The sequence below is a fragment of the Carassius auratus genome, chromosome 46 (assembly GCF_003368295.1).
Source record: "Carassius auratus strain Wakin chromosome 46, ASM336829v1, whole genome shotgun sequence".
Classification (NCBI taxonomy): domain Eukaryota; kingdom Metazoa; phylum Chordata; class Actinopteri; order Cypriniformes; family Cyprinidae; genus Carassius; species Carassius auratus.
Genome location: NC_039288.1, coordinates 7307080 through 7331880, shown reverse-complemented (window position 1 = coordinate 7331880; position 24801 = coordinate 7307080). Strand labels below are relative to the sequence as shown.

At 36.2% G+C, this 24801-nt stretch overlaps 2 protein-coding genes across 3 annotated transcripts in view; one reads left to right on the top strand and one right to left on the bottom strand.

Moving 5' to 3' along the window:
* stim1b (stromal interaction molecule 1b) overlaps positions 1–14028 on the bottom strand; it is a 32788-nt gene extending 18760 nt beyond the window's left edge. Inside the window, exons 1-3 of one of the 2 annotated variants that reach the window (XM_026234527.1) lie at positions 13515–14028; positions 11297–11418; positions 731–861 (exon numbers count right to left, since the gene is read on the bottom strand). In XM_026234527.1, the coding sequence (XP_026090312.1) occupies positions 731–861; positions 11297–11417 (252 nt within the window). In that variant the 5' untranslated portion in view covers position 11418; positions 13515–14028. The remainder of the gene's footprint in view (positions 1–730; positions 862–11296; positions 11419–13514) is intronic. The other variant, XM_026234525.1, reaches the window with a different exon arrangement.
* An 857-nt stretch (positions 14029–14885) lies between these two features.
* On the top strand, positions 14886–21793 carry LOC113064022 (rho-related GTP-binding protein RhoG-like). The gene is made up of 2 exons (XM_026234523.1): positions 14886–15072; positions 20324–21793. The coding sequence occupies exon 2, from the start codon at positions 20352–20354 to the stop codon at positions 20925–20927; it is 576 nt and encodes a 191-aa protein (XP_026090308.1). The 5' UTR covers positions 14886–15072; positions 20324–20351; the 3' UTR covers positions 20928–21793.
* The last annotated feature ends 3008 nt before the right edge of the window (positions 21794–24801 follow it).

The following is a 24801-nucleotide window of genomic DNA, read 5'->3' as shown; positions in this document are numbered from 1 at the left end:
TTGATTGCACGCAAATGTGTAATTTCCCCTTTCAAACTGATGGTGACAAGCCAATCCAGAAATGCATTTTGCAGTTACAAATGCTACACACAAACACATTACTATTCAAAAGAAAGAAGTCTTGATATTTGAAAAGACATCTTAGAAAAAAGGCTGCATTTATTATATCAGAAGTTTCAGGAGCCATTACTCTTCAGTGTCGTGTGATCCATCAAAAATAATTTTAAAATGCGGATTTTGCGGCTCAAGAAACATTTGAAGATGAAAAAGAGGATAAAGTTGTGCTTTTTAATATTAAGTTACTAATTTTAATTTATTTAAAAAAATTATGATTAAAAGGATAATTTTATAATACAAAGACATATTTTACATTTATATATCTGCATCTCAATGAACAATGTAGTTTATCATGAGAAAAATTCACAGTTAAAAGATATGACCGATAACAACACATGTAACTTGCGTTCCTCATCTCTGAAAAAGCTTTGCTACACAATCCCAGTACAGCTTTACACTGTCTGCAAGCCAGTGTTTGTTGTACTTTGCTGTGTACTGTCACTAGCAGTTACAATAGCTTCACAGAGACCTATCTCTAGTAAGCAAGCTAAAAGCCATTGTGTCCTTTCAAGCAAGAACTTGTTTGTACATTGAGCACCATTCACTGTGCTGCAATGTCAACCTCTCAACACAGCAAACCACAAAAACCACACCCAAAGGCTGCAGCCCTCACCCCATCCGTCTCCGTCACATCCACGCTGCCATCTGCATCATCATCCATGTCTTTGTGAATGCTGCGGATAGCCTCAAAACTTAGCCGAGCATTTTCATCATGACAAAGAAGCTCATCGATACCACACAGTTCTGAAGAGAGAGAAAAAGACAATATATGAGATATGAGAAAGCAAGTCCATTTAAACTACACAATTGTTATGTTACAAGACATAGTACGCATCATTTTAAGCAAGCTTTCAAGTGTAAGCTTTTCAAACTTTCAGTGTAATTACTGTATAATTTTGAACAACGTATGTGTATGTTCATGTTTACATTCCTTTTTCAGGCTTGGTATTTTTCCCATAGGCATTTTGAAAAAGTCTAAAAGTATCAGACTGTAAGCTTAACAAAATGTTAAAAAGAAATGCTACTGAAATCAACTGCAGATAGTTCAATGTGTTTTGCAACACTGCTAATATGCACCATCCCACTGCAATGCATTCAGGGAAAACTTGCTTGTTATGCAGCAGAACCTGATTTTACCAAGTGAGTCATGTTCCTGGGACAACATCTTTGCTGTCCCTGGAACAACATTGTGATTAACCAATCAGATTTGAAGAACCAGTTTTTTGAAGTTTATGCTTAAAATCACTGTTTGGCGCTTGTACATCAGTGTCATTAATCTATCATTTCCTCTGATTTTAGGGATTACTCATGGTTAAAGGTGGGGTGAAATGCTATTTCATGCATACTGAGTTTTTTACACTGTTAAAGAGTTGGATTCCCATGCTAAACATGGACAAAGTTTCAAAAATTAAGTTGTACGTTTGAAGGAGTATTTTTGTTCCCAAAATACTCCTTCCGGTTTGTCACAAGTTTCGGAAAGTTTTTTTCGAGTATGGCTCTGTGTGACGTTAGATGGAGCGGAATTTCCTTATATGGGTCCTAAGGCACGTCTGCCGGAAGAGCGCGCGCTCCCGTACAGCAGAGCACTGAGAGCACCTCGTGACCCTTTTTCGTTGGGATTGCATCATCCTTAAGAAATAAACGATACGCAAATCCGTTGTCAAACTGGGCCTTGTTTGTAAAACAAGCATCTTCGAAATGCAGGGAACAAACAAAAACACTTGCACAACTCCGTTGATGCTCTGTAAAAATAAACTCCATCCACTGGTCCCTTAATCAATGCTGTTTTTTTTTGGCAATCTGTGCAGGGTTGTCTTGCCCTGGCAACCAAAAACACACTCCTTTTGTTACTTTTCGCGACGCTCTCGCTCTGATCAGTGAATGAATGTCTGTGCTCAGCCTCTCAGTGCTCTGCTATATGGGAGCACACGCTCTTCCGCCCATGCCGGAGACCCAGGTTCGAGCCCCGCTCGGAGCGAGTCGTTGCTGCTGCTGCTCTCGTTCAGTTTCAAGCTCGGGATCTGATTCTGGATCATAAATAAATGGCTGAATCTGACTGTAAGCCATGGTTTGTTTTGGATGATGGTTTTTCCCTCACGGTAATGTCACAGCTTCCACATGCTCTCAATGCAAAAGCCTACTGGCGCTCGTGATTCTTTAGCTCCGCCCACACGTCACGCCTCCAGCCAGTCGTGTTTTTCCGGGAAAAATCGGTACAGACTATCTTTCTCTTATGAATATAATAAAACTAAAGACTTTTTGGAGTTATGAAGGATGCAGTACTACTCTATAGGTACTCAAGATTAACAGGATATTATAAAACAAGCATTTCATCCCCCCTTTAAGGTTAGGTTTAGGTGTAGGGATATGGTCAAGAATACATTTTTGGAGTAAAATGTTGTTCCAGGGTCAACAAAATATGTTACTCAGCAACACTTTGCTGTAACTCAGCAAAATCAGGATGTGCTGTTATGCACATACAATTACTGAAAAAATAGTTTTTCTTACTGTTTCTGTTATAACTGCACACACACAAAAAGCCATGTTAAAAGCCATTTTAAAAGCCTTCTTCGAGAGCACAAAAGGCCTATTCAGATACAAATGACCTTGAAATGAAAATGACTTTTTATTTAGTTCTCTCAGTGGAATTCATGCATCATCCATGACCATGGGAGATGTTTAGATCAAATTCAAATTCATTAAAAACTCTTCATTTTCATTTCACCAGAAAAAAATGCCAACTATACTCGTCTATACCCTGATAGCACAAGTACATCACGGGGAAGTCTATTTGAGTGTTTACTCATCTGCAATATGTCTATATGACATTTCCTATCAGACATCAAATTGATGTTTAGAAGATGTCTTTAAAATGTTTATGATTTATAATGTATGTAAAACTGACATCTTATAGATGTCTATCAGATGCTTTACACAGCAAATGCTTTCCAGATGAAGTGATCTTTAATAGACAACTTGCAGATGTACGTGTGCTATCTGGTTCAAGTTTGGGAACTAAGAAAACATGATGAACTTATCACTTAGTGATTATGTGACATCTAAAAACTGAACCAACAGTGGTGCATTTATAAGGGTCCAATGCTTGAGCCCATTGTAACAGGAGAGTTCAATTTGAGGGTGAAGCTCATACAGTTGCTAACATATCCACATAAAGCCACAGAGTGACTTTTAAAATATTTATAGATAGAGACACAGCACAGCTGCTGAGGTATTGTGGATATTGCTGAAATATGGCGGAGTGGATGTCCTGGAGTTAACCTTTGCCTCACAGAATTAAAAGACTTAATTATGGAGCAGGTATTAACATATTGGGATCAGCTGACTTTTTCCAATTAAATGTAATTAAAAATGCTTATGTTACTAGTCCAGTCAAGTCACCTTTACAGTGTCAAACAGGAAAATAGCTTGTCAATAATGCAAAGGGACAATAATAAAGAGTCATTTTTTTCCAGCTATAGTCAGTTCATTGATGATTCAGGGATGTCATCTATTCAGTGAATTGTCCATGAGCGGACTGTGTTCTTTCAGGCTGATCCGTTTTGATAAAAGAAACTTTTAGGTCACAACATCTGCACGGCTATTTTTGTCCCCATTACACAGAAGGTGAAAGATTGTGTACGTGTAAAACCACTAAACAAACATGTCACAACTGCAACTCTTCAAAAAACACTCGTCATCCCACAAACACATTATTAGCTCCCACTGGGGTTCTGCATTATTAAGAAACGTAATGATCTGAGAGAACTGTTTGCAAATGTTGACAAAACATCCAGTTTAGCTTGCTTACTAAACTGAGCTAACCAGACACGGATCAAGCGGTCACACTAGCAACTCAACTGGGTACAAATAAAGTTAATGACATAGAAATTTGACCAATTTAAGAAGGAAGACAGACAGATCTTGCCATTGATTTTAACTGAGAAACAGAAACAGAAAAGAGGGTCTCAGGAATTTCCTCACATCCTTGAATTCCCTGAATGCATTCCCTCCACCCGATTCACTCAAAATATCATTTGACATATAGCCGGGTATCATTTCTGTCATCACCAAACTCTTCTGTGGAACACAAAAGGTGCATCTGCAAAGTATTTTTTGTAGCTTAATCTAGGCCAACTTTAAGACACAAACCTGGCTACTTGCAGATTTTGCAAAACTTTACTTTTGAACCATGCTGTCATGAAATTTACAAACTCGAACAAATCCAGAAACTATTTTTGTCTCAGAGGCAAACATTGTAACAGCCAACTAACTTCTAAACGAACGCAACAACTCGTTCAGTGACATTAGTGTACAATGTGCGCTGGGATACAGAAAGCCAGTAAGGTCAAAATTCTGGAGTTTTTACTAAAGGTTTATTGGGATCTTTTCAATTTTAGCTCTAGTAATTCATAAAGCCACAAGGATAACAAAGACTGAATACGTTTTAAGTACATTTTTGTTTTAATTTTTTTATATTGAAATTCATTTGGATTTGGAATGACATGAGGTAAGTCAATTATGACAGAATTAAATTTTTGGGTTAACTGTCCCTTAAACAGCCAGGACACAATGAAGCAAGCTGCTGTTAGCGTGTAATAAAAAACCCACAGAGGCAATGAATGTCTTTTTCCAGCATTTTTTTTCCCTGTATCTATGGATAGAGCATTACTGGTATGAGAATGAGGGAAATGGAGAGGCTTAGGATCAGACGAGGACAAGAAAAATGGAGGGATGTTTGGTCTGCTTCATTGGATGGCAGGAACCTTTAAAAAGATCTGAATGGACTGTCAGAGTTTGGGGAGCCTTAAGAATTTACAGAGCTGTTGTAAAAAGACCCTAATATTACTGGATGAAGTCACCCAGGCCAAGATCAGATGGGTAATTTACACAATTTACATGAGATTTGAATGCTTAGAGATAGCATTAGAACAAATACAACTAACTGTACAATAGTAATGTTGAAAATATTGTGTTTAACCTTTTCTATTAAGAAAATAATAATCTGGGTTCAATAAAAGTTAGGGTTAGGATCAATTCAATTAAGATCAAGCTAATGATTAAGATGTTGATTACCACAGAATTTAATTCTGACTCATACTGAGTGATTCAGAAGTGCCAGATTGTTGTAGCAAAGTCAAAATGACCTCCTCTCCAAGGTTCATGAAACTGTCGTCCATAAAATCGATGCTGTAAGTAATCTTAAAGATTCCTAAATGCATCTACTTTTGGAAAGCCAAACCAAATGCTTTTGCTTTCGCCTAGAAACTCACAGCATCTCCTTGACATGGCTGCTTCAACACTAGCTTTGCTTACTGAAACCACGCCTTCTTTTTTTGGACATTTGGGTGGCATTATGCAAATATTTCCACATAGTGATGTAGACATGTGGGGGTGTGTTTAAATGAGACATTTAGGGGGACGTGGCAGAGTCTTAACTTTGTTAAAGAATATATCTTTGGATTTGAGACTTTTGCAACTCTACAGATCTTCATTATGCACCAAGAACTTGTAACACTTCAAAGATAAATACAAAATTGAAACTGCATCATAGTTAAGCCCTGTTCAGAGTCAGACTACAAAATGTTTTGTTGGTTACAACAGTCACTGAGTCTAAAAACCTGTTTAGGCTCAAGCTAAGTGCTATCTATCTTCATTCAATTGTATATTCAACTATGTATCATGCTGTTTCTCTAAAATACCTGTGAATAAAGACTTTGTTGTTGATGTTACCTTTGAGTCTTCTGACAGAAAATTCCAGACCAGCAACCATTATATCAGTGGCAGCAGTCACCACAGAAGATATTTTGTATTCCATTTACCAAAATGGCCAACATATAGAAGGATATGTGGAGGAATTTCAGCAGTATTGTCATTTAACATTGTGGGATGACAGAGTCTTGATGGATTGGTTTCGGAGTGGACTAGATAATAGTCTCTCTACATGGATACCGGAAGGAGATTCTGGCATCACACTTGATAGTGGTCCAACATTTCAGCTCTCAACTCTGAATGGAGATAACACTGAAAATCTTATTATTTCCTATAAAATGAGAAATGTTTTTGGGAATGCATTCCACCAGCAGTTGAGATTCTAAGCCCATTTTGAATTAACACCAGTGAGGCAGAGGGCCTGGGAAAATGGGATGATGACCTCTGAAACCACTTTAAAGGCAGCTTGATTACTATATTTATCCAAATGACTTACTATAAACTAATAACTAGTACAACAGAAATAGTAAATAAAAAAACGTCAGTCATATTGTGTTTAGAGTTTAATCTTTTCTGAGCAATGAGAGTTAAAAAGTAGTTGCCAATGCCACTGTTAAATATATAAGAGTCTACATTTTATTCTTTGAAGAGTTTTGAGTGTACTACAACCTGCCTGCTGATGAAATTGCATGACAGGATAAGGATCAGTTTAAGTGGAAACTGAACATTAATGCCAAAGCACAAGAGGACACTTTGATGGACAACAAAACTTGAGAGGGTGACAAACTCCAGCAGTCTTGCCTCGTAGAAGCCATTTATTTCCACAGCAGGAACTTTACCCAGGATCTAGAGACTTTGGGCTGGTACTCTGTGTGTTTCCCCAGCAGGAACCAAGAACTATATAAAGTTCTGGGTAAAAAAAAAGCCCCTCAGAAAGTCCCTGCTGGCGAGGTAGTACTTTTTCAAAGTTCCGGAACTTTCGGGGGCGGGACTTGGGCATTAAACATCCTGATTGGTTGAGTTCACGCAGCATTGTTTGAGTTCAACCACCATTTATTCGGATCATTTTCAAAATATTACTGTTACTGTGTCATGAAATTTAATTTTAAAAGTATTTCAGGTGATAATGTAGTTGTTTGAAACTCAAATCTGTGGTTTATTTATAAAGCCAGCGCCTCAAGTATCCGCAGAGAGCAGCCTCTCCTCGGCTAGACCTTCTGATATGTGCCGCTGGCTCTGATGTCTCTTTAAATGTGGTTAAACATAAAATATAATTCATTTTGGGTAAATCTAACAGGTTATCTTTGGTCTGTATTCAATTGATCTATATGTTAAAATGAAAATAAAAAATTTATATAATATTTTGATTTATAGGGCTTGGGCGCCGAGTTGCATTCTGGGGCGTGGCGGCCCTGTTGCTAGCCTCGCGAATGTAAACATACAGCAAGTTGAACAAGAAGAGATGAGTAGAGAGAAAGAAAAAAAGATGTTAAAATCGCGAAAATGTTGTGGGATTTATAGGGATACACTAAATATGGATGCCAGGGACCGGTATGTGGACAAAATCGGCACTATTAATGGTTTGGATTTATATGAAAATTTATATGAAATTCCCAACAAATAGTGGAGTACCGACGGAGACTTGCTGCCGCACTTTTGCATTACAGATATCTTCGGCTACCTTGTTTGTTTTGTGAGCATTGTTTTGTGAGCATTATGTTGACTTAAGCTATATAAATGAATATTCAGATGTTATGGTCTCCGTGGTCGCGCCTCCAAGCAGGAAAGCGGTGTAAAGTTAATCCATTTTATTTTCCCCATGGCGATTATATGTTGCTCTATTACACCCCACAATACAGCAACGTTTTACCATGGTTGAAATAGATTTTTAATTAATCAAATTAAGACACATGGATGAGAGGGAGTATGTCTAAACACTGCGCAGTAGCCCGTGTAGCAGTAAAGGAGGCTACCAACGTGGCGGCCACGCCAAGTAATGACATCACGACGCCCAAGCCCTATTGTAATGGCTGTATATATACATATTTCCTGTGTTTGGAATAACGCCGTTTAAAAGAACGGCGTTAGGTAACGACGTAATTTTTTCAGTAACGGGGTAATCTTACTAATTACTTTTCCCGTCATTACAACGCCGTTAACATTACAGGATGTAAAATTCGGTGCGTTACTATGCATTGATTTATCCGAACGCACCCCTGGCTCACACAGCGAGTAAGGAGGTGGGTTAATAATGAGATAAGCGATTATGATTGGCTAAAGCAGAGTCATGTGTTTCATGGTAGCCAATCAGAGCCAGTGTTTTTACACCAGCGGCGCCAAACACACACACACGCACGAACTAGTGGTGGAAATTATGATTCTTTCTAGAGATTCATTCATTTTCAGTTCGTTCACCAAAATGATTTGTTCAGAATCATTCAATGATTCGTTCCGTTATCATTTCTTCGTATTACACAAAACATGCCAGCAGGTGGCAAAAAAATGAGTGTATTATGTGTTATGTCTTTAGTCAACGAACGTATTCACTTGTTACAAAAACTGATCTGGATCTAAACATGGAGTTGCTAAATATCAAAACAAGCATATGTGCACAGTACTGTACCTTTACATTTTGCGAGATTGACATGCTAAATGGCAGACTAACCCGGTTTACTCTCATTCATTACGTTCATGAATGAGATAAGCTATGTAACCGTTCATTTCATTCACGAACGACATGTATCCGTTCTTTCAGCTCGTTCACGAATGACATGTGTTTCAGTTCAGTCATTTCATTCATGAACGATAAGATCTCTAGATCTAGTTCAGACTCATATGAAACTCGTTCATTGAAGGGCGTATTCGTTCACTACATTGAACAAATCACATACTCTGTCACATCTAATACTCGAAGGCTATTGGCTCGAGGTTGAGTAATTCTTTGACAGGATGAAGTGGTTCAGTTACCCAGTTCACCGAACTGCGCATGCGGCATGCGCTACTAATAGCGCCGCGCTGCTGTGGAAGGAGGAACTTCACTGAACGAGAAATATGAGTCAGTGGATTACGTGAACGAGAACCATTCGTTCACCTAAAATATTCATTCAAAAAGAACGATTCATTCACGAACGACACATCACTAGCACGAACGCAACAGCTAAAGAGAGATTCGAAGCAGCAGCAGAGATGGCGAGTCAGGAGCAATCCGATGAAAAGTTGGCATTATCAAGGTGGAGATATAAGCACTACTTCAAATTCATTGCGGTCAAAGGCGAGAATGTGCATGTAATGTGTACGTGTAATGTGTGACACGCATCTACAAAGCTAGTGGCCAAAAACACTTTTCTTACAAAGATAATACTTGAAGTGCAGAATAAAACCCTTGCTGTCCGTTGACGTGCAATAAACATCGAAAGTTATGTACGAACACCTGTCTGTTCTACTCATTTTTACTGACTTGTGAAAACTGCTAAAAAAATTCTTAGACATTTAGCAACTTTTTTTTTCTTTTTTTTTTTACAATAACACAAATAGTTACTTTCCCTGGTAACGAGTTACTTTTATTATAGAGTAATTCAGTTACTAACTCAAGTAGTGAGTAACTATAACTAATTACTTTTTTAAAGTACTTTTAAAGTAACGTTCCCAACAGTGCATCTTCCTGAACTAAGTACATTTCTGCATCTGTTGTTATGTTTAAATGAAAATGAAAGGAGGCAGTTGTATTTGATATCCTATTTCTTTTTATTGTAGCAGAATCCAAAGCGACCTGATTGATGTTATCAAGTATGCTGCTGTTTGCATTATAGCCGGTGTTCTGTCGATGTCACATACTTTGTCAGAATAGCATACTGGAAGTTGAGTTTTATAGCGGAGTCTGTCAATTTAGCCTTCTTTGTCTGTATTAAAAATACAGTTTATACAGTGGTATGCTTTTTTTGATAGGCCCTGGTTTAATAAAAATACAGTTTATAAAGGGGTATGCTTTTTTGATCGGCCCTGGTTTAATAAAAATACAGTTTATAAAGGGGTATGCAGTTTACCGCTTGTAATCTTAGGTATGCTGAAATGATGTTTAAATTTAAAGCATGCGCAATTCCACCAATTTCACTGCTGCGCATGCGCATTAACTGAAGGTATCCCATTCTGATGTGTATGGTGTTCTGTCAGAACACTGCACCTATTTCTCTCTGTTTATGTCTATGGCGAATTACACAGGTACTGGGCTACTCCGCAGTGGTACCTACCCGAACCAGTCTAAATAGTCCAAATATATACACTTAATATAGGTGTATCACAGTGATTCATGACAAGAAAATGGATTCATGGTGTACTTGGTTATTATATACAATTTGTATATTTTGAACACAAAAATGTTAAGAATTGCTGCTTTAAAGGAATATTTCACCAAAAAATGAAACTTTGCTGAAACTCACCCTCTTACCATACAAGATGTAGATGAGCGTGTTTCTTCATCAGAACAGATTTGGAAGAATTTAGCATTACCTCACCAATGGATTGTCTTCAGTGAATGGGTGCCATCAGAATGAGAGTCCAAACAGCTGATAAAAACCTCAATAATCCACAAGTAATCCAAACAACTCCAGTCCATAAATTAACATCTTGTAAACTAAAAAGGTGTGTGTTAGTAAGAAACAAAATATAATCATTGAAACATATTAAGCCATTGGCCAAAATACCAGTCCATAATAATGCTTCCTCCAGTGGAAAAAGTCCATGCCCTGTTTTCCTCTCATCAAAATACACTGACACATTTGCTTAGAACTGTTTAGGCTCGTAAATGCTGCATGATCTGTGCATACTTCTCTCCTGATTTAGTCAATGCAAATTTATAAATGGAGTAAACTGTTATTGATAGAGGATTTGTATTTTATGTGAAATCAAGTTAAAAACAATACATTTGTTTATTATAAAATACACATTTTTGTTTCACAAGATGTTTATTGATGGACTGGACTTACGTGGTTTACCTTTGGATTATTGCAATGCTTTTATAAGTTGTTGATGGCAACATTCACTGCAGAGAATTCAAAGGTGAGTAACTGATCTAATGCTAAATTTCTCCAAAACTGTTCTGTTGAATTAAACTCCTCTACATCTTAGATGGTTGGAGGGTGAATACATTTTCAGCTTTTTCTTATTTTTAGGTGAATATTCCTTTAATTCCAGTATCCTGACATGTAATTTTGTCAGGTGAATTATTTTAATTCTTGGTTAGCACATATAAGAGTACCATATGGATTGTGAAAGATTGGTTTGGCATCACACATGAGGCTCTGACTAGACAAGGGAAGTGCTTTATCTTATCTAGCAGCGCAGAGGGACCGGGGTATATCATGCACCATTTCTCTGAGTGGGACAATTCTCTCTACAACAAACACTGTTCCACTGGAATTATGTGACATAAAATTCATAAAACATGGGAAGCAACTGAATTATGATTTCCTACCAGGTACTCCATGGGCAGACTGCAGGTGGTCTGTCAGGCTGGGCTGATCTGCTGCACTCCTCCATAAGAAGCCAAGCCATGCAATGTACATACAATGTCTGGCAAATCTCAATAGATCCATGCTAAACGTAAAGTTAGAAAGCATTTAAATGAAAAATACAAATCTGCCAATGAGAAATAACGAAACATTCACTCACGTATATACTATTATAAAATAAACAACATTGAGTGTTACAGCTAATCTTTTTAACATGTATTACTCTACACCAATTTTTAGGTTACTGGTATTTATTTTTAATTGCTAGTACTGTAAGTAATCCAAAAGCAAATAGTATATTTTTCAGTTTCACTAGTGTGTATGCCAGTTCTTCTTCAAATAGTGATTTGTCACTAATAATTACTATTTTCCTACTAATCACTATCCCAGTAGTGACTATTGACTTGATATCTATCCGTTCTACTAGTACTTTTATAGTATCTAATTATGGGTGTCATTGGTAAAATTTCTTATTGCACTAATTGCAGTTGTTTTAGTTAAATGGTTGCTTAAGTTTAATTACAAATCCAACAAGTAGGCCTAAGATATAAAAAAAATTCTACTACTACTAAAAAGTTCTTAAAAAGGACTACTACTGTCTATTAAATGAATGACAGTAAATTATTTGAATGGTTACAAATAACTTTGTAATACATACTAATACCAAACTAATAAACTGGAATTACCGGCAACATTTTTAATAGATACACTATTGGAATACGCACTAATATCTAAATAAAAGTCTCCAGTGAAAATGAAAAATGTACTAGTCACAGCTGGATTATAAAGATTCTAGTCACAGCTCAATAATGTATTAATTATAATAATAAAAAATATGTATCAAACATCATAAACCTTAGAAACTTGTTTGTTAAAAGGGAAATGTGCTAATGCACAATGCCATATGGGTAGAGTTATAGTTGAAGATAATACATGGAAAAAGCCTCCAGATTAGGCTGCACGCTTTAGGTCATTTACGCGTTTTTTTTTTTTTTTTTTTTTAATACAGTACAGACCAAAAGTTTGGAAGCATTACTATTTTTAATGTTTTTGAAAGAAGTTTCTTCTGCTCATCAAGCCTGCATTTATTTGATCAAAATACAGAAAAAACAGTAATATTGTGAAATATTATTACAACTTAAAATAATAGTTTTCTATTTGAATATACAAAAAAAAAAAAAAATTATTCCTGTGATGCAAAGCTGAATTTTCAGCATCATTACTCCAGCCTTCAGTGTCACATGTAACATCCAGTCTATCACATGATCATTTAGAAATCATTCTAATATTCTGATTTATTATGAGTGTTGGAAACAGTTCTGCTGTCTAATATATTTGATGAATAAAAGGTTAAAAAGAACTGTATTTATTCAAAATAAAAATTCTAATAATATATATTCTAATAATATATTTTCTTTACTATCACTTTTTAGCAATTTAACACATCCTTGCTGAATAAAAGTATTGATTTTATTTTTTAAAAAAGAAGAAAAAAATTACTGACCCCAAATTACTGACCAGTAGTGTATATTGTTATTACAAAATATTTATATTTTAAAAACATAGCTTCTTTTTTTTGCTTTTTATTCATCAAAGTATCCTAAAAACGTATCACATGTTCTGAAAAAATATTAAGCAGCAGAACTGTTTCCAACTTTGATAATGAATCATCATATTAAAATTGATTTCTAAAGGATCATGTGATAATGATCCTAAAATTTCAGCTTTGCATCACAGAAATAAATCATAATTTAAAGTATAATAAATTTAAAAACAATTATTTTAAATTGTAATAATATATCACAATATTACATTTATTTTTTCTGTATTTTAGATCAAATAAATGCAGGCTTGATGAGCAGAAGAAACTTCTTTCAAAAACATAACAAAATAGTAATACTTCCAAACTGTTGGTCTGTACTGTATATATATTTACATATTTGGCTAACTTACTCAGATGCCTAATAATCAAATTCATCTTACTATAAAAACAGCGGACAATATGCCTCTTTTGGTGGTATGATCAAGTTTCGCCTTTGTGTGGTCTATTGCTCTTATCAGATAGCATACAAAAGGACATAAGCAAAAGTAGCACGAGCTCTGTTTTACAGTTGTCGTCATGAAGCAGATGCACATGTAGCCTCACACATATAATGTTACTGATTGAAAATGTCAGATTACCTGTCAAAATCCGAAGGTTGTAAACTATTGGAGACACTCGTAACAAATCGGATGTAACGGTTTCATTTGATCTGCCTGAGATCCATCAGGCAACCGATAGCAGTAGATGTTGTTATTCTTAGCAGCGGGATGTTGTTTTAACTCGGGTGCAGAAATGTTGTCATTTTAATGGTCAAACGATACTTAAAAAAAGTTCGACATACATTCTCCACGCCCCCCTTACAGTCTGCGCAATAACCCGCCCATGTCAATAATATAAAGTATTTGTCAAGAATATTTGTCCATTAGGCTACTGGTGCTCATACGCGTTTCTAACAAAACGTCTAAAATGAAGAAAACGTCTTCCAAATGTAGCATATGACACAAAAGTATTTCCCGGGTTTATAAATTCGCCTAAACTTCGAGGTTCATCATGGTTTAACTGTCCTCTTTTTCTGAGTGATCCAAACCCCTCTCGCTGTTAAGAATCCGTTTGGTGTTGCTTTTGGAGATTTTCTAATGGTTAAGCAAATAGTTTCTTGGGATATCAATTCTTAGGGTTTGAGGTTTGTTCTCAAAAAGCAGAAAGACACAGCCATCTAGTGGCATGATCAACCATGCGGCGAAAAAAGAAGAAACCCCTCCTAGTTTTCATCTGTTTACCAGAGCATAACCTTATGATGTGTTACAATGTGAGTGCATTATGATGATCTCCATCTCTGTCTGTTTGTTTGAAAGCCTTTAACTTTACACGATATTACATATAGATTATCAAAGAATAGTTTCAATTAAATACATTTTTTTTTCATCATTTAGGCTACTAATCATTCTTTTTTTTCATATAGCAAAAACAACGTAGCCTATACAAACAATCCAAAGTCAATGTGTTTTTATTTATCACATATTTAGCCTATTATTAGAACTAATCACAGCCACATTCCTCATCCACTTTCATGGAAGAGAGCAACCTGAACATTTTTCAAAACATCTATTTTTGCTCTCCACAAAAGAAGAACGCTACAACGAATTTGTAACGATGTGGGGCAATAAATGAAAACAGATTTGATTCATTTAAGGGTTTACATTCGTGGATTTGGTGGAAAATATGATAAGCATGTTATTTTTTTTGCAAGCGTGAGCAAAACCCACGGCTCTGTGAATGATTCAAGTCGATATTCTCAAGGCTTCTCTTTAGTTCAGGTAGTTTCAACATCAGTTTGTGGTGATGATACGGGATTTCCCTTGTGATGCATATGTTCTATACTGCGAACTAACAACAACACCTGGCTATTTTTCACAGTCAATGAACACGACGCGACCAGACCAGAACGAAGCAGACAGTGCACGCGAGCACACTTGACTTAGTTGATCAAAGTGGGCGCGCGCGCTTGTAGTGTAGACAGACTGTTACGCCCTCTTCAAACATTGTCATAGCCACATTTACATCGGTAAACTTCCTCAAATATACAGTTAAGCCATTAACTTCCTCTCTGAGGGGCGAACTCTCTCACGTCCTACAGACTTCAACTACTTTCCACAGAAGCGGGATTACGGTCCTCAGGAGCATCTGATATGTTTGGTAAGATATGTTGTTTAACGGTCGTATGTAGTCCTGTGATATAGATTTTACAGTTTGTTAAACAACATAGTCTGTGTTTATTCATTTTTGTCTTGGATTAGCAAATAGAAATAGCACAGAGGTAGATTTATAATTTGGAAAAAGTGAGATTTTTCTAAATTTGCTGTGATGTTCTCGCTTTCGACCGCAGCTTGATGAATAAACAGTGGCTTATGTTTTTAAATCAGAGAGCAGGAATAAGGGCCACTCCCTCAGAATAACACACGACCACTGTAACGCACTGTAATTAAGAGTATTGACAGCTACCGTTGTGTACGAATAAATGTCAAAATGCTGTCATTTTTATTTCAGTTCATGATGCCAGACTATAGCTAGTTACAACCTCCAGTGAAGTGTCCACATCACTTTTTTGACCACACTGAATTTAAGTAGGCTACTTTGAAAACACAAGGCGGAGTACAAATGTCGAATTACTGCGATAAATCATATGTATGGAAACAAAAATGTCTTTTAATGTACCTTAGGCCTATATATTATTCTGAAACATTAACCTCTTGGCGAGAAGACCTTTCTGTGAATCTTTGGTTGTGCATGTTGAAACATAGTAGGCCTATAGTCCTTTAAGAAAATGAATGGGATATTATGCAAATAAAAAAAAAAAAAAAAAAAGCAGTTGGGTTTTGGGAACTGAGAAACATCCTCATTTTTAAAATCCATCAGAACAGAGCCATGCAGAAGTTGGGATATCTATTTCTGAACCATATAGCTGCTTCCATATGAGGAGTGATATTTGCTTTAGCATATTTTATTAACCTATCACAGTCATTCTAGATAGCCGGGAAAATAGCACATCTGTGAGAGGATCTTCCACACTCAGAGCCGTTATTGTTAACTTCCTAATGTGAAAATACTGTTGCAAAACAGCAGAATATCTTGAATGACACAAGGGCTTAATGAGGCACACTTTTCTGCAGTGGGTCACTGGAGAGATGGTGACTTGCTGTGTCATAAATTGTGGCGACAGTTCCCAGTTTTTTTTCTTCTTCTCATTTTCACCCAGTAGAGGAAATACAGTGTAATTAGTGTGCATTTACAATCCATGCTTTAGTTTCAGTTTCATGACCTAAGATTCTAATTGCAGTATTGAATGTAAGAAATTAATAAATGTAACTTTTAGTTTAGATTTTTTTTCTGCATACTTTGCAATCTAGTGCAAGTTCTCCTTTTGCTGCCAAAAACTTAGAATGTCTGTTCCTCTGTTGGCTTATACATGATTTGCGTCATTTGGCTCAGTGATAAAGTGAGATAAAATCAAAAATAATATTTAAACAAGGGTCATAACCACTATAGACAATACGCAGATTATTCATCAACCACTATGGGTATTCCGATAGTTGATACTTAAAATATTATATTTAGTTGTCCAATCCTGAACATCGACTACGAATTAAAGACTACTCCCAAGTATGAGTTGAACACAGTAAAACTACAATTTTTCAGAAAAAAATGGCAATGCAATTCTATAGCACTTGTTTTTCTCTATTGTACAGTATAACATTGAGCAGTTCTGCTGTTACATATCAGTATTGTGACAAGACAAAGCTGTGCTGGAAGTGACAGGACAGACTCCACCCAGACCGAGCTGTCAGTGCTGTTTCTTTGAGCTCTTGGTTCACTAACCACATTTGCTAACGCCTTGCAGAGGAGGGCAGGGCTCAGAGTATTTCTCTTTCTGAGCGTCTCTGGAGATTGGGCAGAGTCCATCTCACTCCTTTCTCCTGGGGTCAAACATCTGCCAGACGTTTGGAGTAAGTGAGAAAGAAAGCGAGAACTGAACTTTTCTGGTCATAACTCTGCAGCTCTCAGTTTCTTGTTGATGTGCGAGAACACAAATCGTTCTCACATTTGCTGCAAAGCAAGGCTTGTTGAATATCATGATCAAACTATTAAGGAAACTAATTACAAAAACTGTATTTATTGACAGACAATAACACGAAAAGAGTCCCAATAGTGTTTTGCTGACAGTACTTTATACTGGCCTGTGATGTAACAGGAAAAGCTAGTCAGTAAATCTACTTCTTAATCTTAATTTCCACAAAAACAGCAATTATCTGTAACATGCTGACTTTAAACAGACTTTCACAAATGTTGTGTACTGAATGTGTCCCTGACTGCCATGAAATGTCTTTAGCATTCACTGAAACATAATCACACCAGTTTTGACATTTTCCAGCATACATGTTTTAGAAAATCTCAATCTGCGTGTCATATTTCCTACAGAGGGCCATTTGAGTCGTTGTTATAACCCAAATTGGTCATATTTCCGTTGAATATGTCCCAAATGGAAAGTGAAAAGGAGGACAAAAGCTCGAATATCCCCCTATTATACAAGTGAGAATTCATTTGTGTTATGATATATACACAGCTTATCAATAAAACTGCAAAGGGAAGTAGAAGGAACTAGGGGAGACTGACTGTACATTCAAAACATTGTTTTATTACTTCCCAAATGACCCTAACATGCTACACATTTGCATGAACACAAACAATTAGATGTTCTTGTTAACCATTTTCTTTTGTCCCTTTCTTTGCATGCGTGTAAATCTTTCTTTCCAATGTTCCATTCGTACTATACATACTCAACTTAAAATATGTATGTGGACTGTTTGCAGTGACATTAGTATAAGTTTATTTATAACTGAAGCCTATATGTTGATAATTGTTATGGTTCATATTAAAATTTATAGTATAGTATTTTGCCTATATAAATAACAAATAAACAATTTCATAATATTAAAAATTATAATAGTATCTCTCCAAAGATACTAATGTTGTGCCAAACATTTGTATAGTATTATGTAATATTGTATCGTAATATTAAGTTCAAGTTTTGATAAAGATTATGTTAAAATATGCTATTTAATTATTTGTGTTTTTGTGGATGAATTTTTTAATTAAACATCCGCCAATATCTGCCAATACCGATAAATGAAAAAATAAAAATAATAAAATACAAATAAAAAACTCTAATTTCAGCTTGATAAATGATATGGTACTGAAATATTGTGTATTTATCTATTCTTTGATTCATCTAAACTAGAGCCCAACCGATATGGGCTTTTTGGTGATCGGTGCCGATATTAGGGAGTAAAAAAGACAGATACAGATATATCATCCGATATTCTTTATGTGTATGCTATATTATAGTACAGTTTAGACAAAAGTATGGACACTCTTCACATTCGTGTGTCCAAACTTTAGACTGGTACTGTATATAGAATGCACTATATGACCTACATAAACAGAATATATATACATAAACAAATTTTTTTGCAATGATAACTCAAATGTGGTGATCAAACACTTATAATGTGACAAACATTGGCCTGTGTAGTGGAGGCAGGTTATTTAACAATTTAACAAAATGAGTCTGACATCAGTGCACTTAACAATAAACTTCACTTCACTTATTATAAATAACATAAATATATATATCTTGAATTAAGAAATTAAACAAGGTAACTGTGTAGGACAAGCAAACTACTGCCATACCAACAGGGGCAGGTTTATGCAGGAAGTAGGGATATGCCGGTATCAAATTTTTAAGTTGCAATTAATTGCTAATGGTTTTATCACGGTATACAGTATTATCACGATATTGTATTGGCCATATTACAGTATAACAGGTTTAATAACTTTTTTCTTATACCAAAAATAACTAAATAATATTTAAATACAATAAACAATACAGAAAAATATATAAAGTTAAACGTTTTACACAGATTAAAGTGCAAAAGAACTATAAAGACCAATAGGTATCACTTTACAAGACCTCATTAGTTAACCTTAGTTAATGCATGAACATTCACAATGAGCAATAGCTACAGAAGTCATTCATCTTTGTTAAAAAATACAAGTCTTAGTTTAAGTTAGCTAATTAAATTCAACAGTTGCAACTTTCGATTTTAACAACGTGTTATTAAATATTGGAATGCCTAATATTGATGAATGTTCAGAAGAATTTTTCATTGGCAGTTTATGTTAACTAATGAATTAACTAATGAATTAACTAATGAAGCCCTAATGTAAAGTGTGAACGAACAATAAAGAAACAAAACACTTTCAAACAAATGAAGACGTTGTAGTCCAGATTTAAAAAAAAAAAAAAAAAAGAAGTTTGAAAATAAATAGCTTATTAAGTCTAAATATTTAAGTATTTGGCAATGTAATGAACACCATAGCAAATCCACAAATCTAAAAAAGCACAGCTGCTTTATATGTGGGGTTTCTAGGGTAACAGCTGCATTTTCTGCAGTTTAGTGCCATCTGCTGTCAAAGACTGAATGTGCTTTCATTCAGCGCGTCTTTCACTGTTCTCCCATGTGCTTCTCATGCGTGCTTGTTTACATCAGAGCGGCACGTGTCTTTTAAGCAGCATACAGCTGTGTTGTGCATTTAGACCAGGTGATGGGAAAAGTAGTATTAAAATACATCCCAGAATCATTTGTAATGTATAATTAGTCACGTATTTAGAAGTGCCCACAAACACAATATCGTGCATATTCATCACCATGATATATCGCATTACCGAATACTGGCACATGTCTAGCAGGAAGCACAGCGTTTCCAAATGTAAACATTACTAATATATATTTTCCCCCATAAACTTTACGTGTTGTGTATTTTCTGATAATTCTATTCTACACTGGACACGAGCAGTGCGGTGCTACAAAATACAATAGAATTCTATTGTATTTTGTCGCGTTGTGAAATGTGATGTGACCAATGTGATAAGCATAAGTTCTGTGCCGTGGCACAGCCGGTATAAACACCAACATTGACTAAAGGGGCTGCGATCAGCTCCAGGAGCCGTAACACAGGCTAAGAAGAATTAGAGTCACTGTAATGTTATGATCAAATATAGGTGTGGGTGGGTGGTGGGCGGATAATTTGAAGCAGTGGAAGTTTGAGCTCATCCACGCATCTCTACACTACACTGACCTGGGTCGCCAGTAGCAAACAACGGGCACGCTCTGCTGGACAAACTAAGTAATTACACCATTCAGAAGCATTTAATCGGTGTTATATATTCTGTAAAAAAAAAAAAAATGTATCGTGGCATATTCGGCAATACCGATATATGGGTGAGATGGTCATATCGCCCGATAATATTGGCTAAACGGTTGGGCTCTAATCTAACACTGTTGCCATGTTGTCCTCTAACACAGTGCAATGTCTCTTTTCTCTGCAGACTGCTGAAGTCGAGTCACTTTTCTATCATGCAGAGCATCAAGTGTGTGGTTGTGGGGGATGGAGCAGTCGGAAAAACCTGCCTGCTCATCTCGTACACGACCGGCGCGTTCCCCAAAGAGTACATTCCCACCGTGTTTGACAACTACAGCTCCCAAGTCACTGTGGAAGGCCGCACCGTCAGCCTCAATCTGTGGGACACAGCAGGCCAGGAGGAGTACGATCGCCTTCGCACACTGTCCTACCCTCAGACCAATGTCTTCATTATCTGCTTCTCCATCTCCAGCCCCCCATCCTATGAGAACGTCAAGCACAAGTGGCACCCAGAGGTGACGCACCACTGTCCTAGCGTGCCCATCCTGCTGGTGGGGACCAAGAGTGATCTTCGCAATGATGCGGATGTGCTGAAGAAGCTGAAGGAGCAGAACCAGGCACCCATCTCACAACAGCAGGGCCAGGCTCTGGCTCGCCAGATCCACGCCATCAAGTACCTGGAGTGTTCGGCACTCAGCCAGGATGGCATCAAGGACGTCTTTGCAGACGCAGTGCGTGCCTTCCTCAGTCCTCAACCTGTGGCTCAAAAGAAGCCCTGTATACTCCTCTGAAAATACAGAGAGGATAGAGCCATTTTAATTGAATTACACACAGGAATGCATAGAAATGGTGGGAATGTTATGGAATGTTTGAAAGAATAGGTTTTCAGTGAACAATGACCAAGAAACACAGCCTTAATCTGTGAAATTAGAGAAATACAAGATTAAGTAAAATATTAGGATTTTACACTGTACTGAGATCCCTACTGATTGCTTTTTTTTTTTCTTCATAGAATTTTAATGGGAGAGAATGTGTTTTGGGATCTCATAAAACCACTAAACCTTTTGATACCATCCTCTGGTATTTTAGGAATACATAGAACAGTATAGAGGAAGTAATCCCTTAAACACATTTCAGAGTAAAAGGGTTTTAGTTCCTTTTTTGTGTTTGGAGACTTATTAATACTATTGGTTAATGAAGTTTTTCCTTTTTGCATTTACTTAAAAATAAAAAACTATCTGAGAATTTATTAGTACTAATATTATAATGCCCAAGGCATTTGTTCTGTGATTGGGGCATCCTTGAAGACAGACCTTTAGTGTAATTAGTGACTATAAATAGTCGTTCACACAGAATGTGTTCTTACGCTCAAGACACAGCTGAATGTAAAGGAAAAAAAGCAGTGTTTTGAGATGCTAAACGTTGCATGCACTTTGACACAGCATCTTTAAAATGCAGGGCTTGTGTGTGAGAGTTTGTAACAACAGAAATAATATAGCGCAACCGAGCCTTCCCATTTTTCTTTTTCATTGATCATTTTTCCCATAAGGATTTTTAAAAAAAGTCTTAATTTAAGAGTTTTAAGCCATGCACCAAACCAACTAGCTATGAGGTGAATCAAAACGGTACAAATTTTGATTTGAAGTAAAAAAAAAAAAAAAAAAATATATATATATATATATATATATATATATATATATATATATATATATATATATATTATAATATATATTATAATTCCCTCATTGGTGGATTTTGCTGCAGAATCATGGGTAATGTAGTTTTTCACCCGGAATTCTACCTTTAAACATGATTATAAAAAAAAAAAGGTAAAATCATATGGACCGATGGTTTTAACAGAAGCATACCCCATTGATTAACAACATCATAACTAACAGCATGTTTGTCTTTAAAGGTTTAGAAGTTATCGTTTAAAATCAATTTGCAGTGGAGCGTAAAAACGCATTCTGTGTGAACCGGCTCCTTAAACATACCTGATCTTATATGTATGATGAGGGTGTCATTGCCTGGCAGCTAGTCAGCTTTACTTCCTTGTGGTGGGGAAACTGTCTGGCAGTCCCTTCAGGAAACAGAGGTCCCAGCATGCACTGCGCCACATTCAACTCTTCATTCTTTTCTTCCTCAGCACTCCAGGGTGGGGCTTCAGAACCTTTTTAGAAAACAAAGCACTCTCTTCACTAGATGACTGATTTGGGTACAGCTTGTGTCGATTTAATTAGCATCAATCCTAAATGAGCCATCAATGTAAAGGAGGGAAGCTTTCAATTGGCCAAAGATTCAGGTTAACGTGTAGATTTCAAGGCTCTGGGATTCATCAACAAGCTCAAATGAAAATCATTTTACATTCATTTGTTTGGTTCAGATGAATGCATGACGTATGAATGTATTACAGTGCCTTCATATATACAAGTTGTATGTCAAATTTCGAAGCCACTGTATTTTCATTTAAGCTGTTATTTTTTTTTTATTTTCTGTAATGTTTAGCCTATTAGCATTAGATCAAATGCTAGCTGAAGATCATAGTAGTCAAGAAGATCATATTGTGGCTCATCAAGGACAGAATACATTCACAGCAAACAGAGAAACACTTTATTGTGCATGAATCATGATGTATGTATGTGTGCTCTTGGCCATAAATGTATGAGAAATCCCAAAGTCATGTGAAAGTTATACTTTTCAAGCCTTGAGTAATTCAGCTGAGAGTTGTGTGGATGCTACATGTCAGTTAGTCTCACGGAACAGGATCCTCAGATAAACTGTCCTGTCCCATTAAAGAAATCTGCACCTCTGACCGTGACTTTGTCTGGCTGACGTTTTGAACACAGAGGACACTTCTATTGACTTCCAGATTCCACAGTCACCATATCTTGCCTCAGCGTCTTGAATCATTAATTTTATTTATTTTATTATTCATTTTATCATTCGTCTTGTATGCATTTTTGCCTCACTAAACAAAACAGACACCTCAAAACCTTAAGAGGTAATTCCCCCAAGACAATTTTATATCAAATATTTATCAATTTGTAATTTATACAAATGAATTACACTTTTGTTCTGCATTTTGATTCGAATTTGTATCCTAATAAACATCCTACTACAATTCTGAAATGCAGTCATTTTTAACAATGTTACATTGTTTTATCACATCATTTGAAAGAAAGTTTTCCTTGTTCTCTTCCTACATTTCCATTTAAAATGTCAACAAGATTTGTTTGTTTTGTTTTAAAGAAGTCTCTTATGTTCACCAAGGCTGCATTTATTTGATCAGAAATACAGTAAAAATAGTACTTTTGTGAAATATTATTATAATTTAAAATAGTCATTATTTTTTCTGGAAAAGTTGAATTTTCAGCAGCCAGCACTCCATTCTTCAGTGTCATGTGATCCTTCACCAATCATTCTAATATGATTTAGTGCTCAATAAACTTCCCTTTTTTATCAATGTTGAAAACAGTTGCACTGCTTAATATATTTATGGATAAGCAGAAATCTTTTGAACCATTATGTCTTTATCGTCCCTTTTGATAAATTCAATGCATCCTAGCTTAATAAAATTATTTGTTTCTTACAAAAAAACTTTTGACCCAAACTTCTGAATAGTAATATAAGTCTTTAAATATCAAATTATAAGTCCATAAAACTACTAGATACGATTTCATTAAATTCTTTTATTTAAAAACATCCAGTCATACTGATTTACAGATTAAAAGAGGAAGCAGGTATAGTGTATTTAAATACAGTTTGCCGGATCATTTCCCTATCTGACTTTGATAGTGACACAACACTGAACATATAGAGGCAAAATAGAGTGAACCTGATGTCTGCTCCTTCTCTCTCTCTCACACACACACACACAGACACACGCCTGAAGCTTTTCTAGTGGGTAGTGATTCCAGAAGAGCTGTTCAGACAAGTCAAAGTTCATAGGAACATATTGCAACTATACTGAAACGTCCACTATTTTCTTTATAATCAACACTAGCCAAACCTGACCAAAAAGAAAGTGAAAGCCTTTTGGCAAACCACAGAAAATTATGTTACAAAAAATGACAATTCTGATGAGATCTCAAGTCTCTTGTTGTGACAAACCTGTATGACTCCTTTCTCCTGCGGAACACAAAATAACCATTTTTGTCCATACAGTGAAAGTTCAGAAAACTGCATCATACAGGTTTGGAATGAGATGAGAGTGAGTAAATGATGAGGGATTTTTCTTTGTGTGTCAACTATCCCTTTAACTATCTGTCGGCCAGATTCTGTTTAAACTAACTTTTTGGAAAGGTCAGAGCTGGTGGGTGAATTTGGACCATCAGGAATGCTGGAGAAGGGATTTCCTTTAGTGCACTTCAGCATGCAAGCTTCCTTTATCAGCGAGTAAATAAACACACTCCCAGTTTGGAATCAGATTCAGCCATCCTCTCTATTTTTACCCTCACACCGGACATATCAGATATGGAACTAAGTTTTACGGGCTTAATCTCTCATCTAGAATCTACGTCAATGCAAGTGTAATTCAGCATTTCTGTTGTCACTCATTATCTGGTGCATGAGCAGAAATTGCCCCACTCTCTGCTACCTGACCGCTCTTATTTGACTGGGAAATTAGCTCCTGGTACCTCTGTTTGTTTTCCAAGCGCTAACAGT

Bases quoted from the DNA above. Each gene is read 5' to 3' on its own strand.
- LOC113064022 (XM_026234523.1), top strand. From the start codon at position 20,352: ATGCAGAGCATCAAGTGTGTGGTTGTGGGGGATGGAGCAGTCGGAAAA.